General features: G+C 43.4%; 1 protein-coding gene across 1 annotated transcript in view; it reads right to left on the reverse strand.

Moving 5' to 3' along the window:
- The window catches only part of NSG2 (neuronal vesicle trafficking associated 2), a 52462-nt gene that overhangs the window by 32639 nt on the left and 1738 nt on the right, over nt 1-18085 (reverse strand). Inside the window, exon 3 of the mRNA XM_082725852.1 lies at nt 3141-3224. Coding sequence (XP_082581978.1) covers nt 3141-3224 — 84 coding nt within the window. The remainder of the gene's footprint in view (nt 1-3140; nt 3225-18085) is intronic.

Here is an 18085-nt window from a genome sequence, read left to right on the forward strand (position 1 = left end):
CCGACAAGGGACTGCTGCCCCCAAACACAACACAACACCCTTCCTTCTTGACCCCCAGGACAAATCGAGTCAAGCTGCATGGGGGGCTTCAGCAGCCCCAGGCCTGAAGGCATCCCTCCTTTTCTCTTAATTGACTCACTTCTGTTCTGGTGAATGGGGAGTGACAGGCTACAGCAGGTGCACGGCTGAACAGAAAGGCTGATCTGGCTCCTCTCTGAGTGCTGGCCTGGCTACTTGCTGGCTAGAGAAGCAGATCACATCACTGCTCCGAGCCATGGCTCCCCTTTGAGAAATGGAGGATTACCATCAGTCTCTTTAAATGCCTACAAGGGTTTGTGGGCATTAAATATGATTAAATATGATTAAATATTTATATGATTTATTTCATAGAAATATAAATATACTTATTAAATATATTTTATATAATTAAATATATGTATAATCATATAAATATAAATATTTATATAATTAAACAGCAACATCACCAAAAGTGGTCAAAGAAGAGAAAAAAATCATCCAACACCGCTGCTGTAATGCAGTCACATATGTTTTGTTTTTGTTTTGTTTTTAAGATTTTATTTATTTGTCAGAGAGACAGAGAGAGAGAGAAAGCACAAGCAGGGGGAGCAACAGGCAAAAGGAGAAGCAGATTTCCAGTTGAGCAAGAAGCCTGATGGGGGGACTCATCCCAGGACCCTGGGATCATGCCCTGAGCCGAAGGCAGACACTTAACCAACTGAGCCACCCAGGCGTCCCCAGATGGCATATGTTGATGCATTTCTGCCATGTCCTTTTTCCTCTGTTTACTTGTGGTTTTTTGCATAGTTCCAATCCTGGAAAACACACAGTTTGAATCCCTGCTTTCTTCACTCAACTTTCCTTGTGAAGTATTTGCCCAAATTATTGTGTGTCTTCATAACCATCATTGCAAAGCAACTGATAAATAAGGAATAATTCCATCAGAAGCTTGAAACATGTTATTTGGTAAAAAACATAAATTTTTAAAAATAATTCTACCTTTTTTCTGATTATCAAAATCATGCATGCTCATATCTAATTTGGAAAGTACCAGAAAGTAAAAAGAAGATGAAAATATCGGAGAAGCCCATAATTCAGAGTAAAGGAAATACTTTCTGAGAGAAAGGAAACCTTGACAAACTGCGAAAATAGTCCATCATATGGCTATGGTCTTATTTACAAAATCATGAGGAGGTTGTTGAAAATGTAGCATTATTTCCAATACTTTGATTTTAGAAATAGCCCTGCAGGGACACCTGGATGGCTCAGTGGGTTAAGCCTCTGCCTTCGGCTCAAATCATGATCCCGGGGTCCTGGGATTGAGCCCCGCATCGGGCTCTCTGCTCAGCAGGGATCCTGCTTCCCCCTCTCTCTCTGGCTGCCTCTCTGCCTATTTGTGATCTCTCTCTGTCAAATAAATAATTAAAATCTTAAAAAAAAAAAAAAACACAGCAGTAAACATTCCTGTACGTGAATCTGGGCGTATTTCTAATGGTCTCCGTTGCCAGGAGCACAGGTCAGCTTACTCTCTGGCCCAGTGCATATACTTTATGCACCAAGGTGCCCCAGCTCTCCCGCTGAATCTCTGAGCTCATTCTTGCAGGTGTGCAGTTCAGGCTGGGTCCATATTCACAGGACCTATTCTGTGAGCCAGACACTGAAGTACAAAAATAAGGGCAGCCCCTGCCCTCAAAGCAGGCGTCAGCATCCAGGGAACTCCTACACTCCGAGGGATGCATAGAGAGGGGCCACACTCCCTCTCAGGCTCACAGGGCCAACTGCTTAACCCAGATTTAGCAGGGAGACAGGGAGCAACGGGAAGAGACCAACATGTTTATCCACGTACGTACTCCGACCAAGAGCTGTTTTCATTTTCAAAGCCTCCAGTCACAGCTGACACTGAAGAGCTACTGTTCATTTGTACTTACCATGTACAGATCACAGTACCCTGCATGTCTTCTGCCCTTGACCCTCACAGTGACCCTACTATTACCTCCATCTGATACATGAGGTTTGTGGCCTTGTGGTGGCCGCTTGGCTGGTATAAGGTGGAAATAGGGCTCATACCCAGTCAGACTGCTCCAATATCGATCTAAGGAACCACTTGATCTAGTAAAATCATGGCTGATTTTGCCTCTTAAATATCTTTTAGGTCTTCCCGTGTCTCTCTGTCTGCTCAACATTCTTGTTTCAGCCACCATCTCTTTCTCTTGGGATAACTGCAATAGCCTAATAGCTCCCCAAATTCCCACTTGCCATCTACAGTCCATGGACCACATAAAAGCCAGCGTGCTTTATTTGAAACCCAATTAAATCATGTATCTTCTCTTCTTCAAGTCCTTCGGTGGCTTCCTTTATGCTTCTAGCACAAAGCTCAAATTCCCCCATATAGTCTACACAGCCTAGAATTGTCTGCTATCTGCCCACTTCTCCTATCTCATATCTGGTACTCCCTACCCCCTTCTAAGAGCCTAACCTCACTGCACTTATACCTATTCAGAGTTGGGACCAGCTTCAGGGCCTTTGCACAAGCTGTGCTCTTCTCAGCTACCTAAGTGACTACTCCACGGTACTCCCCTGAAGTTTCTATCCTCATCCTTGCAGAGAATATCTCATGACTCCTTCATGAGACTTATCACAATGATATATATTTATCAATCTTCCTAGTAACCCCTCCACCAAGAAACAAAAGGTCAACCATTTGGGTTTTTCCCACCAAGAAGCCAGCTTTTTTTTGCCCTTTGTCTTTTTTGTATTTTGTTATAAACATCCACTGACCAAAGTTTGAGGGTTTTTAAAAATAGATTTCCATCACATTTCCAGGAGATTATGATGGAAATGTAGAGAGATGGGGACAGTGGGGGAAGAAGGAAGGAGGCACATTTATCAATTTTCAAATTATCCGAGCATTCCAGAGCAGAAGAGAACATAAGTAGTCCTCATGAGGCGAGGTTTTGTTGTTTGATTAGACTTAGTGAGCCAGATAGTGTGACCTCAAGAAATCCTCCAGAAATAGTCTTATGTAATTTCCCACTTGCCAGTAACACCTGCTCTACTAGCACAAGGAGTCTTGAGCTGGCTGAAGCCAGCCTTATCTTTACAATTTGTGTAAAGAAACTGACCGTAAATTCGGCGATTTTCGGCACCCGGAACTTTCCTTTGTTCTTCTGTTCAGGCTGATACTCTGTTCTTGTCTTCACAATCACCTGAAATGTTCAACCAGTGTTAGCACAAATGGAGACTTGAAACACTTCTTTTTTCTTTTCTTTTTCTGAGTAGCTAGAATTGTTACACATTCCATAAAGATCAGAAAGTAAAGAATCTCCTTCTCAAACACACAAGAAAGCAGAAAATTTGAATTACCCATACTTCCTATTCCAACAGAGACAGCCATAGGAGACAATTCGGTTCACACCTTTCCAGATGTTTTTATATGCATATATATGCATATATTAGATATACATGTGCTATTCATATAAACATATATTTCCTCTTCATGCAATAGATTCATACTTCATGAATTATAACCTACTTTAAACATACAATATACTAACATATTTTTATAGAGACAAATACACAATTGTATTTTGCTTTTTGATGTACCATAATATCTCGTTGTACACATATGCTACAATGAAACCGATGAACCTCTGTTGTTGAACATTTATAGAGTTTTTACACAGTTTGGGTTACGTAAACAAGTTATGATGGACATCTTGTAGACCATCTTTATACATACACTTAATTCCAATTTAACTTAGGGACTTGTACAGAGGAAAACATCAAGGTCTTGGAATCTCCTGTATCGTCTTGTTTTTCTAAAGTCTGCATATTTTGCAGAGGTGGTTAATATCTTATCAAGATATGCTGTCAACCTGCCAAGACATTTATGGAATTCCATCCCACTGTGTAGGCAAAGTGGAAGAGACAAGAATCTGACAGACAATCAATAACCATGGCCAGTGCCACAGTGTCAGGGGGAACACAGAAGCTATCTGAGACTCAAGGTCTCACCTGTAAAATATGGGCAATAATCATAATCATCATCCCTATTTAACAAGATTGTTTTGAGTGTTAAGTGAGATGATAATGGGTAATATTTTGGAATTATTTATTATGTGCTAGAACTAGATCAAGCATTTCATATGCCTTTATCTATATACCACTACCATTTCCATTCTTCTGACAAGGAAACTGAAGCTCAGAGATACTAAGTCATTTGTCCAAGATCACCCAGATAAAAGGAAGCTGTCTTCTAACTATGATCATCCTTACTTCTCATTGGAGCTTAAATTAACTGAATCTTCACTGAAAATTCCCACCACATTTTCCTGGAGACAGCAGTCAAGTGGACTGACTCAAGCAAAAAATTCTGCTATAAAGAATGTTCTTTAAGTCTATGAGGCGTGCCATTGACTAAATGTAGCCCGAAAAGGAAAGGATGTGGGAAAGTACTGCTATTACTGAGCATTCCAGTGTGGCACTTACATATGTTGGTTAAGGGGGCTCAGGGACCAGCCCATCTAACACTTCTCTTCCTCCCCATCATCTAGAACCCAAAATTTGCAGATGTCATTTCTGCTCTTGTGTCCTGCCCCTCTTTGTAATCTTCTCCTCCAAACAATGGAACTGAGCCCTGGCTCCTTCAAATGGGAACGTAGGGCAGCCAAATAAGGGTGAGGGTCTTTTGGGAGATGGAGTGAGTTGTTAGTTATTTTTATTTTCTTTCTACCTCCTGTTCTGAGAAATAGGAAAACAGAAGCTTCCTTGGCACAGGTAATAAAAATAATTCTCATGCCTTGCAAATTTGCCGTACGGCAGGTACTGAACATTTGATATGCACATCTCACTTAATTCTATGCTGTGGGTCAGGCACTGATTCTGTCGGTACTGTAGGAAGGTGTAAGCTCTGTGCTGGGTTTCAACACTAGCTCCACTACTAAGCCTTCTGTGTCTTTGTTTTCTCATCTATAAAGTGGGGCAATAACCATCAATATCTCATTGGGTTGTTGTAAGGTTTAAATGAGTTAATAGAAGCACTCAAACCATTCATTCAATAACAAATGTTTGTTTTCTCACTGCTTCTGGGTGCTGCTCAATATTCTTTTAGGGAAGTTCAAAGCAAGTGTGGAATGGAGCCTGGCCTGTATTAGTCAGCCTGCAGGTCCTCCCTATCCAGCCCATCAAGAGCAACAAAAGGGCTTCTCAAGAACAATGCTGTTCAGTCATGCTCCTGACCTCCTTGTCTGGGGTGTGGGGGGAAGTAGGGAGTGATAGAGGAATAGAAGTTCACTGAGTGACGGGCGCCTGGGTGGCTCAGTCAGTTAAGCATCTGCCTTCAGCTCAGGTCATGATCTCAGGGTCCTGGGATCAAGTTCCACATCAGGCTCCATGCTTGGTAGGAAACCTGCTTCTCTCTCTATCTCTCTCCCTCATTTGTGCTCTCGTTCACTCTTTCTCTCTCTCTCTCTCAAAAAATAAATAAAATATTAAAAAAAAAAAACTCCATCATAACAGACGGGAGAGAGATTCTCCTACTGGCCTTGAAGAAATAAGCTGACTTGTTACAAGAAGACCATGCAGCTGGAAGGCAGACTCGAGATGCTGACAGTGACCACAGCTGACAGCCAGCTCACTCAAGAAGATGGGGATTTCAGTCCCCCAACCATAAGTAACTGAACACTGCCAACAACCTCAGCAGACTTGGAAGAGGACCCTGAGGGCCAGACCAGAAGGCAGCCTGGTCAATACTTTGACTTCAGACCAGTGATACCACAAGCAGAGAATACAGCTACCCTGTGCCTGGACTTCTGACCTGCAAAAACTGCAAGCCAATATATTCGTGTTGTTTTAAGCCATCACATTTTTGGAAATTTTTTGTACAATGATAGAAAACTGATACGCTTTCCCACACTGCCAAGTCCATCTCAACTATTGACCATCTCTTGGGTTGATCCCTTTGGGGCTAGATCCTTAGCCATCAGATCTCGGGCATGATATCACATCAAATGTTAAAAAGCATTTGCTTCTTAGTCCTTCCCTCTGCCCCTCAGTTTCTATAAACATTTTTTCCAAAGTTTCTCAAAAAGTTCAAAACCATTTTCATCATCTCACATAAATGTAAAAGACCCTATGCACAGATGATTATTTTGAGACAGGTGACAGAACTTTAAATACATACTGTCAGAATGAGACACTGAGTAATCATTATAGGCAATACCATTCTAAATATCATATTAAACATTTTGTGGTTGGTTCCCTAGCATCCATTTAGATCAAAAGTCCCCAGATATTCCTTTTGGGAACTCACCACTGCCACTTTGTGTAGCAACCATGTGGTTTTGGGGGCATAATGCCTCCCTTCATGATAGGAATGGTCCCTAATTAGGTTAAGCCAATCAGGACCTACTATCTTTTTTTTTTTTTTTTAGATTTTATTTATTTACTTGAGAGAGAGACAGTGAGAGAGAGCATGAACGAGGAGAAGGTCAGAGAGAGAAGCAGACTCCCCATGGAGCTGGGAGCCCAACGCGGGACTCGATCCCGGGACTCCAGGATCATGACCTGAGCCGAAGGCAGTCGTCCAACCAACTGAGCCACCCAGGCATCCCATGGACCTACTATCTTTTTGATAATAAAATTTGATTGGCTCAAAATTTGAACCAATGAGATACCAGGTAATATTGACCAGGGTAAAGAAGCCTCCTTGCTCCTTATGGGTGTTCTTCAAAGAACATGCTCTTACTCTGGCTGGTGTGGTGAGGACTTCAGGTCCAAAACTTCTGTAGAGATTGTTGTCACAATAAGGAGCCAAGATGAAGACAAAGGTAGCATATGAAAAAGGGCAGAGCCAAGAGAAACCTAGAGAGATTGAGATGGGCCTTGATGATGCACTGCCCTCTGGATCACACCTCTCTTGAAGTTCACATTGAACTCGCAGTTACAGGGGACTATATACACCCTTTGGGCCTTAATCCAATTTGGATTAGGTTTTCTGTTACTTGAGGTAAAAAGTTCTATCTAATAAAAATGTGTTCCAAGAAAAATGAACGGAAAAGCTATTAGAATTTAGTAAGATGGCCAAATACTAAATAAGCATAACAAAAGCAGTAGATGTTTTTTGGCATGAGAAAAAAAAAATGTCCACCAAATAAAATGTTCATGGCCACTCTTTTCATAACATCCCTGAGTTGAGAACAATCCAAATATCCATTAATAGGAGAATGCATAAATTGTGGTGTATTCATAAAAATATGTATTCATAAAAATATGGCATGCCACACATATGGGTGAATCTTACAGACATTACTTTGAACAAAATCTGACATGAAATTTCTTTGTATATTATATGATTTCATTTATATCAAATTCAAAATATGTATAGAATAATTTATATATTACTTTATGTTACTTACATATAATATTTAAAATGAATAAATAATGTGTAACATTTATAATTATATATGTATATATATATATATATATATGTATCTCATTTACCATTTGCAGTAATGGGCAATGGGCAATGGGCAGCCACTGAGTTTAGGCAGAGTTGGGAGTCATAGCTCTCCTTCGAATCCACCTTCTGCTTTGCCCTGAACCCCTATGACAGGCTGCTTGTGCTCTGAGTGACTTTCTAATAAAAATAGTTCTTTTGCTTTGAGCCCCATTCCTCAAACCACCAAGTTCAAACACAGGCCACAGGTCAGGTGGGTACCTGACCCATGCTGGTCCCCAGTCTTCTCTTCTCTTTAGCTAAGCCACATTTCTCCCAAAAGCCACCCAGGTCGATACTTAATATTTTAACTTCTCCCCTAAGGAAGGGTTAGCTCATTAGAACCCCATCGCCACATCAAAAGCAGGTCTTTGCCCATTTGCCCAGAACAAGTAGACAATCCTCTGGTCTCTTCTTTGACCTCTCAGCAGCAGGCCTGTTTGCTCCCTATCCTTTGAAATGCTCTTCTCCCTTGCATCCATGGTTGTATCTTTCTTGGTTCTCTTCCTGTTCACTGACCAGCTCTCCTCAGTTTCCCTTTCAAGATCCTCCCCTTCTTCTTGACTTCTCAATGTTAGAATTTCTCAGGGTGAGGTCATGGGCACACTTCCCTCCTACATACTCTCTGAATGTTCACACTTGTATTACTTCCAAGTCCATCTTTATCCTTAGAACTTAATTCAGACTTCATCCAGCACTCAGATTACCCTAATGGACATTTGCCCTTGGACCAACCCTCCTAAATAAACCATGTCCACAGCAAAGTCCTTGTGATCCTAGATCCACCTGCCCCTCAACATTTCTTCCCCAAGTCATCCCCCCAAAATAGCAGCATTACCCATGCCAGTGCTTATGTCAAATAAAATACAGGAATTCTCCCATGACTCCTCCCTTTCCGTCACCCTCCAAATCCATTTCAGTACCAGCTCTGCTTCTCAAAAACTTCTCTCAGATCAACCCATCTGTCCAGTCACACAGCCACCACCCTAGTCCAGAGCGTTGTCCTCTCTCCCTGAGTGGTTTCTCTGGCCAGCTTCTTGTTTCCATTCTTGCCTCCCCAAATTTAGGGAAAAGGGTTTTCTAGACCAAGGGAACAGCATATACCAGCATACGTTCAGAAGACACTCAGGAGGCTGACACGTGGAAGAGCCACAGGGAGTGGTTTTGAGTGGCCAGAGCACAGGGCAGGTGGAGTGAGGGGTAAACAGAGGCTCCGAATGCCACACCAAGCATCTTGAGCATTAACCTGAAAGCAGTGAAAATCCAAAGAAGGATTATAAACCAGAGAGTGGCTTTCCAGATGCCTATTATAGGTAATGGAGAAGCCTCTGGCCACAGTAGGATACACTGGAAAGATGTAGAGAACAGGAGAAACACAACCCTCCAGAGTTACTGGAATCGACCAGCTACTGGGCGTGTCACAAAATTTGGTGTTCTGTTCCGATGGAGGGGAGCCAGAAACATTTCCCTTCTATAAAAGAAGATATGGCAATAATTGCTTTTTTTTTTTTTAGCACTGTGAAAGGGGAAGCATAAAAAATGTTAGCCAATCATTAATTGTACCTTGGAGGAATCAGCTTACATAAGCAAAGAAAGAGAGAAGAGAAAATACATTTGCAAAGAAAGGCTCTATTCTCTGCAGCTGAAAAAAAAAGTGGGGAAAAATGAAGCCCTGAGCTCTTGATTAATGATAGAAGGGTTGGGGGGAGTGGAGAGAGAAGAGGAAAAATCCTTTCTACTCTTTTTATCATTTAAAGTGGGGTTTTACAAATATTTGGAAAAATGAACCTCCAGATTCTCAAATACCATTGCGGATTTGGGAAAGAGATAAATTTGTTTTCATATTTATCCATCGGTCCCCATTGTCCTGTCAGCGGCTGATATGAAGAACATAATTTAACATAATTGGCATTGTGAAAATGGGATGAATTATTCATCCCAAAAGGACCCCTCGTCTGGATATAGTCCCCCTTCCCTGGCAAGGCCAGATAATACATGGTGGTTCAGATGGCGCAAAGTACAGATCATAAAAATTTAAAATACTACTTCCCAGGATTATCAATAATAAAGAGGTTCCCACATGGAGAGGCCCTGGGATTGGCAAGAACAATAAATAAAAGTGCAGAAGTGCTGACAAGGAGCAAGATTGTATTTTTATGAGCTGGACTTGCGCAGGCCAAAAATAGATCTAAGCTGTACCATGCGGCTCATCCCTGCTGCGAAGGGAGAAGTTCAGAGCAGGACAGTGAATCTGATGAGCACCTACTATGTACCAGGCACTGTTCTAAGGGCCCTACTGAGAGTATACTGTTACTTCTCATAACTCTCCTCACAATCTTCTCTCTGATCTTCATGTTTCTCCTTTAAAATCATTATGATTCCCATTTTTCAAATGAGACAATTTAGCCTCAGAGAATTCAATCCCTTGCCTATGGTCAAATGACTGCGAAGTAGCTCAACTGATGGTTCAAAGTCAAGATTACCCTGCTCTTTCTTATCATTGTTTTAAAATGGGTACCCAGGAAAGCTTGGGTGGCTCAATTGGGTAAGCATCTGACTCTTGATTTCCATTCAGGTCATGATCTGAGGGTCCTGGGATCCAGTCCTGAGTTGGGCTCTGTCTCAGCAGGGAGTCTTCCTGAGATTCTCTCCCTCTGCCCCTCCTCTCTCTCTCTCTCTCTGTCCCCCCAAATAAAAAATTTAAAATAAAATAGGTACCCACTACCATTGTGCCAAAAGCTTTACATCCTATATCACAGGAAACCCTCTCAATCACTCTGAATTAGGAATGATTATCCCCATTCTACAGATGGGGAACCTGAGCTTGGAGAGCAGAAAAGACCTCATAACCTCACAAGGCCACTAAGAAACAAAGCCAAATCTTGAATCGAAGCTTCTGGTTCAGATCCAAGTGCCACCCACTAGGAACGTCACCATTCAAGAATCACCACACTCAAACTCTGATCTTGTGGCACTTGGTACATAAGAGGGAATCCATACATCCTGTTAAATGAATAAATCCTATCTGTAAAGAGACAAGGTGAAATTGACCAGATGGGGCTTGAATACTTAGTTGAGAAATTCTCCCGTTTCCCCTGTTCACCACTCAACCCATGCTCCATCTTTTTGGGTTTGAGTCTCTTTCTTTGGGCCCTCAAAGCTTGGCAAGGGCCCAGAACACAGGGCTCAGAAGACATTAGTGGTAGAGTTGTCCAACCCGATCAACCCTCAGATGGGGAAAACGGAGCCTAGAGAGGGGAAGGAATTTGCTACACGTCACAGAGCAAGCCTGGATCAGAAGCAAGACTCTAGTAAGGGCCTGCTCACTCCCAGTCTGGGGCTCTTTCCACAGGATCAGGTTTCTTTTCCTTGCTGGACTTTTATTTTTTCAGAGGCAGAAGAGAAGGTGGGCCGATATGGCCTCAAATGCACCAGTCAGTCCACTATGTCCATGACTGTCCGACCCGATGGCAGGGTATAGCACCCGGGGAGATGAGGGACTCTCCATATGGTCCTCTCTAGGGTTGGGGGTATGGGGCGGGCTCCAGCTCCTGCCGTGAAAGGAAACTAGCCACCGGGGCTGGCATCTTTAGAGTAGAGATCTGCAGATCTGTCTCTGGGCCTGTCCTCTGTGGTCCAAAGGCTCAGCCCACTACACTGCTCAGCACTCCTCGAGGCCTAGGGCCAGCCCTGTGCTCTGCAAAGTGATCCTGATTCTGGGACCAAACTGCTGACAATGGTAACAAGCAACAACAGTAATAACAACAGCCTTGCTCTGGCATCTACTCTGTGCTGGACACTGGGGTGAACAACTCGACATGCATTTTCTCATTTCACCCATAAAACAGTTCTTACAGGAAGAGATTATTGTTTTCATTTTAGCAGCGAGGAAACAGAGGAACAGGGGGGTTAATAAACCTTCCCAGGGTCACACAGCAAGTAGATGGTAGAGTTCGTGTTCAAATTCAAAGTGCACTGCTATAATGCCTTCCTCTATGTGCAAGGATACCAGTTTGCTCCATGTGTGAGTGTGAGCAAGTCCCTTCCGTGCTCCAAGCCTGTCTCACCATCTGTGAGAATGGGGAGGGGGGTGGTTTTTTTTAAGTAGAAAATTTGATACATGCTCATGATAAAAATAAAGTATGAAAAATATGGAATGGAAACCTTCAAACAGTGCACCCTCCAACCTCTATCCCTACTCCCTCAACGTTTAATGGTTTCTTGTATGTCTGTCCAAAATTGTTTTATGAATGATAAGAACAAAACATACACACAGATGTGTTTCCACAAATGGGATGACTCCGTGCCATGTTCTTTAGAGCTGTTTTAACAGAGCTGTTGTGTCTGTGGCTCCTCCCACATTAGCACAAGCAGGAACGCTTCGTTCTCCTAGCAACCACTTAGTATTCCACACCCATGTGCTAGGGTTCATCTAATCAGCCCAGTCGCATGGAACATTCCAGTTGTTCACAGGTTTTCTTTTTTATTCATAAGCCTTTGCATACTTGAAAGAATATACCCATAAGATAACTTCCCAATCGAATGGTACATATAGTTTAAATTTTATAAACAATGTCAAAACACCCTCTGCAAAACATTGCACCAAATTATATAACCAACAACAGTGTATTAGATCTGCTCTGCCTCAGTGCTGGCAACACTGGGCGTTATCAAATGTTGTGGAGTCGGGGTTTTTTGTTTCATTTTTTGGTTTTCAGGGTGGGCTTTTTTGTTTGCCAATCTAATAGGTAAAAAGTTATGTTTTGTTTAAAATTATATTTCTAAAATTAGAAAGAATTTTAAATATGCTTCGTGGTCATTTTTATACCTATTCGCTGGAATTGCCTGGTTGGAACCTTTGCTCCAGTTCATGGTGGTTTATAATCTGTCTCTTGACAGTGTCTGAAGAGTGGAACAAGGGGCTCTGTGAACCTCAAATGTGCAGAGACAAGCATTTTTGCTGCTCCCTAGGGAATGGCTGATGATTCTCTGATCCTGTGCTTCAGGGAGAAAAAGAACCCTCTGATAAAGCCACCAGAGAAGCCAAGAAGACACGCAGGACAGACTCAGTGACAGGAGAGGCATCTCCTTTGGCCACATATGTCCAGGTCCACATTGCTAGATCCCATGTGCCATCACCTTGGAAACCCCATTTATAGCATGTTTCATTTTTTGCAGTCATCTTTTGAAAACATGAACTTTAGGACATATATTCTGGATATCCAGTGAAAGATAAAAAATTATATCAATAAAGTACCCTTTGTGGGGCTCCTGGGTGGCTCAGTGGGTTAAAGCCTCTGCCTTCAGCTTAGGTCATGACCCCAGGGTCCTGGGATCAAGCCCCACATCGCTCTCTCTGCTCAGCATGGAGCCTGCTTCCTCCTCTCTCTCTGCATGCTGCTCTGCCTACTTGTGATCTCTGTCTGTCAAATAAATAAATAAAATCTTTTTTTTTTAAAAAAGCACCATTTGTTTGCCATTAGACAATTTTCATGCTTTTTCCTCACAATAACCCTAGTATGTAGATATTATACTCATTTTACAGTTGTAAAAAAAAAAAAACCAAAAACAAAAACCAGAGATGCTAAGTGACTTGCCTAAAGCCACACAGTAAGAAAATAGCTTAGCTGACATCTGAACCCGGGCCTCAAGGATGGCAAAGCTCATGTATCTTACCATGCAAAATACAGAGTGTACCAAACCTCATTACTGGACCTCCAAATAACTGCATTTTTTTCCTCCCACAAGCTGGTGGGCCAACCTCATCCAGGACATGCAAAGACTTAGGAATCAGTAGATTACTAAGGTTGCTGGCTTGTCGAATACATGATTCATCTGGGGGTTGCCCAGGTGGGGCTGTGTCCGTTTGTGGCTTGCTTTCTGCAGACCTGCCACCCATAAGTTGGCATCTCCCAGCACACCTGTGTGTAGATCTGGGATGCACCGTTTTCTTTTTGGAGTCCTAAGACAGCATTTCACCTCTCTGCATTAGTCTCTGCATCCATAAAATGGCAATAATGGTTGCAACCTCACAGGTGGGTTGTGGGGACATCCAGGTTAAATGTGCTCACTTAAACACACCAAAGGCAACGGGGCCCCATGGGCATGTCCCAGAATTTGGTATCTGCTGACTGATGTTTCAGCTTCTCAAGAGCTTGCATTCATGGTTTGAAAGAGTCGCCCAACTGCTTAGGTTCAAGTCTCTTCCTGCATCTGTCAAGTGGAGAAACCAAGCCTGCTTTAGGCTAGATAAGGGATGGGGGGTCTCGCTCAGTCAGTACTTCCCACTGCTCATTGCATTCCAGGATGCACAATGAGGCCGAGCAGGGCCCTCAGGCCTAGTGGGCAATTCTCCTCAGTGCCAACCGGACACCAAATCAGCCTAAATGCACCACCTCCTCATTCCCACTGCTACTACCCTAGCTTCCCCCACCCTCCTTCATGAACATGGCAGTGGCCTTCCAGCTGACCTCCTGCCTTCCACTCGTTTCTCTCATGGTCGCATGCTGCAGGGAACCAGTCACCTCTGTCTTAGGGAAACTACACTGGTGCTGCGAGGGGGGTACCTTAGGAAGAATGAGGAAGAGGAGACCCAGCGTGAGTCCCTCATCCCTAGGGTGGCCCACAGGAGCCAGAAGAATCCTCCTTAAATACAAATCTGATCCCATTACTCTCCTGCTTTAAACCCTCCAAAAAAAAAAAAAAATACACTTAGCCTCCCTGAACTGCTGCTCACCTCCCCTCCCCTCCCAAATCTCTCCCCCTCACTCAGTGTGCCCAGCCCTGCCTATTTTTCCAACTCCCTCAATACCTGGCCACATACTATACACTTGGCCCCTACTCCTTTGACCACCCAACCTCCAGGTGTCAGGCGAGGCTCCTTCCTCAGGAGGACATCGCTGATCAGCCTCCATCACAGTTAGGTCTCTCGAGTCCTATCTTCTCTCACATCACCGCTCTGTAATCTTTCCCTAATAGCCCTTCTTTTAGTTTGTGTCTCTGTGCGTCTGTTTGTATTATGGCTTGTTTGGAGTCCCTCTTCCCCACTGGACTGGCCAATGAAAGCAGTGGCGAGGCCTGGCTTTTTATGCCTGGGTATACATAGCCTGGCACAGTGCCTGGCACATAGAAGATGCCTCACAAGTTGTGCCGGATGAGTGAGTGAGTGAGAGGGTAAATAGATACCTTCCATGGGGATAAGTAAAACCATAGCTATAATTATGGGCAGCTACTGAAGGCGCCCAGGAGAGCTGCCTTCTCAGCTGGGTTTAGGAAGATGAGTACTGGCTTAACAGACAGGCAAGAGGTGAAAAGGCCATTCTGGGTATAGGGAATAGCATGTTCAAGGAGGAAGAAGCATGAACCAGGTGTAAGAAACTCTAAGGCAGGGTTTCTCAACCTTGGCATTGTGCAGTGTGGAGGATTTGATCAGAGTGCTAGACAAGGTGGGAAGCTAGCCCATCTCTCTCCTGACACAGGCAGCAATCCTTCCGGTACTAGGCAGGGCGGAAGCATTGGAGGCTAGGATGTTCTCTCTGGGGGGTCACACCCAACTCCCACCAGCTGGCCCAGGAAGACTAAGGAGGAACATGGCCATGGATGAGGGATGTAGAGCTGAAGGAAGCACTCTTGGAGATGGGAGGCTTCTTGTCATTGAGGGCAGCACAGTGCAGAGGGAAAATTAGGGTTTCAGGTGCACTTGGGCAAGCCACTCTATTGATGTGAGCCTCAATTTCCCCACCAGTAAAATGGGAGCACAAAAATCCCCCTCATAGGACCATTGAGAAGATTAAGTGAAGCAACAGATATGAATACCTTGTGTGGTCCACTCCAAGCCCAGCGCAAGGGCTTCAGACATGTTCATTTCTCCATTTGGCCTCCAAAAGCTTCCCCCCCAACCCTGAAACTCACAGACTCTATACTAAAATGCATTTAGTGTGCAAATCCAAAGATTATTACCAGTATCACACACCAAGGACACTCTGTATTTTACATTTTCAAAAAAAAAAAAACCTCACATGATTTAATAGTGGGGTCAAATATGCTTCTTTCTAATGAACATTTCGGCTTCAAACATTTACCATCTGACTGGAACCTAACCAAAGAGTGTGTCAGGACTCACAAACCCTTTCCTACAGTCCTGTGACCTGCGTCCCAATATTATCATCCCCACTTCACAACGAGGAGGCTGAGGCCGTATAGGAAACTTGCTTCAAGTCATCAGCCAAGGTAAAATAGTAAGAGGGGGGCCGAGATGGGCACCCTCCCAGAGAGGTAGCTTCAGTGTCTGTGTTGTTAGCTAAACATTTGGAGGACCCGTTTGGCTTCTTGAGTACAATTCACTTCTAACACATCTGTTCTAATGTCAGGGGAAAACTTGTATACTCTTATAAATATTAGAAAATCAAAATACTAGCACAGAAAACTGCTACTACCATTTCCCACTCAGAGAAGAGTAGACAGAGGCCTGAGGGAGGAAAAACAAGTTACACGAGTCACACTGTGGGCTGGCAACTGAATTTGAGCTAAAGCCCAAGTCTGTGGACGCCCAGGCCAGCTGGCTTCTTTGTTCCTGCTGAAGTGGAAGTCTCTGGAACAACACTGCCTGGGTTCTGAGTTCTCTAGACATCGCCAGAATGCTTACTATATGCTTTGGGAAGTTACCATTCCATTTCTGACTTTTGTCATCTTTAAAAATTGGATTAAAATAGCAACTTCTTTATTGAGTCCTATTAACTATTGACAGGGTGAAAGAAAAGTGTGTGTGTGTGTGTGTGTGTGTGTACACATGCGCACGCTTTGGGGGTACATGCACGCATGTACATTTGTCTTAGAACAGAATCTAGTATTTAGGAAGCACTTGAAAATGGTCATTATTATTCTTTTATGCTTATTTATGAGCCTGTATCTAACTTTGTTCTGACCATTGTGAGGTAAGGATGATCCCCCCTTCACAAAGGAGGAAATGGAGGTGCCTGGTAGGAAGACTTGGTCATGAACATCAGAAAGAGCCTGTAATGTGCCCCTGTGAGGATGTGCCACTGTAGGGAATTGCATCTTTTGGGATGCATTGCTTCCCCTTGCCATGCATGCAGGTCCCCCGTTTGTTTGTCTTTCAGGTTTTGGGACACACTTTTTGTTCATCTGGACTAAGAACTCCATGGTTATCGTGTCTTTTCCTCTCTAAAGAAGAGAAGGGAGCCCTTGAAGGCAAAAAGGTGGGATGGGAGAATGAAGAGAGACAGAGGCCATGGGTTATGAGGATGACTTGCCTTGTGTCTAGGGATGGTGAGAAGGGTGATCTCACCACAATCCCTTTTCCTTGCATCCATTTTAGGGACATGCAGATCTTCCAGGTGGTAGCAGTTGGCAGAAGGGTGAAGAATCTTCCTGAAGCCTCACAAGACTTCAAGAAAATATCCCCTTGTTCCTTTCCAATTTCCATTATATCTGGGTTCAAATTCTAGCATTGCCCCTTACTCCTTCTGTCAGCTGGAGTAACTAACCAAATTTCTCTGATCCTTCACCTTTTCACCTATAAATTGGAGTGCATGATCCCTGACTCCATAGGGAAATGTGCACCTAGGGCAGCAGTTCTCAACTTTGGCTGTAGGCATGAGTCACCTGGGGGAAATTAATTAATACTGATGCCTGGTCCTCGCCCCCAGAGCTTCTCATATAATTGTTCTGGGGTGCAGCTTAGATATCAAGATTTTCAAAGCCTCCCCCAGGTGATTTCTAATATGCAGCCTCAAACTGAGGTTCTGCTACCATGTAGCAGATACCTAATTAATACTGTTCTTTCACATTTCTTTAGTGTTAAGTGTCTGTTCACATTTTATTTTTAAAAGCCCTATCAGTCTCACAGGATGGCTCAAGGATTCTTTATTTCTGCCACCCCCATGCACATTCTCATATTGACAGCCTCTGCACTTTCAAAACAGATGACTCAACCCCCAGCCAATCAGCCAGTCCCTTTATCTAGCTTTGGCTCCTCTTCTGTTCATTGGATAGATCCAATTGGTTAAGACACACAATGCCCTCCTGGAGATGCCAATGAGAAAATCAAACAGATGGAATGATCCATTGTTTGCTCTTCAGCCAGGGAACTCCATCATTTACCTCCAAATCTATCTCTTACAGTGTGCAAAAGCTCACATATAAAACCCCAAGTTCTTTCAACTGGATCTTAAACAATAATGTTTCTCCCAGCTCTGCCCATGGGATAACTTTTGTATCAGTGCCCACCTTTGTATCAGTGCCCACCTCCATTCTTCATGGACTACTCCCATGTCAGGAGATGTGCCATCAGCCACTCATTCATTGCCAGCCACGCCTCCCCAAAGACGTTCTACACTAGTCATGCTATTTCTCAAAAGCTCTCCATGCTTTGCATATGTCTTAAATGTCTTTTTCCTCCTATGGTCTATCTGGAAGCTTTTTACTCACCTTTACAAGCCAAATTCAAATGTTCTCTTCTGCAGTTTACCTAACCCGTCCTTCTAGTCCCCTCCTACCCCTAGAGAATTTAATTGTTTCCACCCCTGTGCTCTCATAACCTGTGAAATTCTC

The sequence above is a fragment of the Mustela nivalis genome (assembly GCF_964662115.1).
Source record: "Mustela nivalis genome assembly, chromosome: 3".
In the NCBI taxonomy this organism is placed as follows: Eukaryota; Metazoa; Chordata; class Mammalia; order Carnivora; family Mustelidae; genus Mustela; species Mustela nivalis.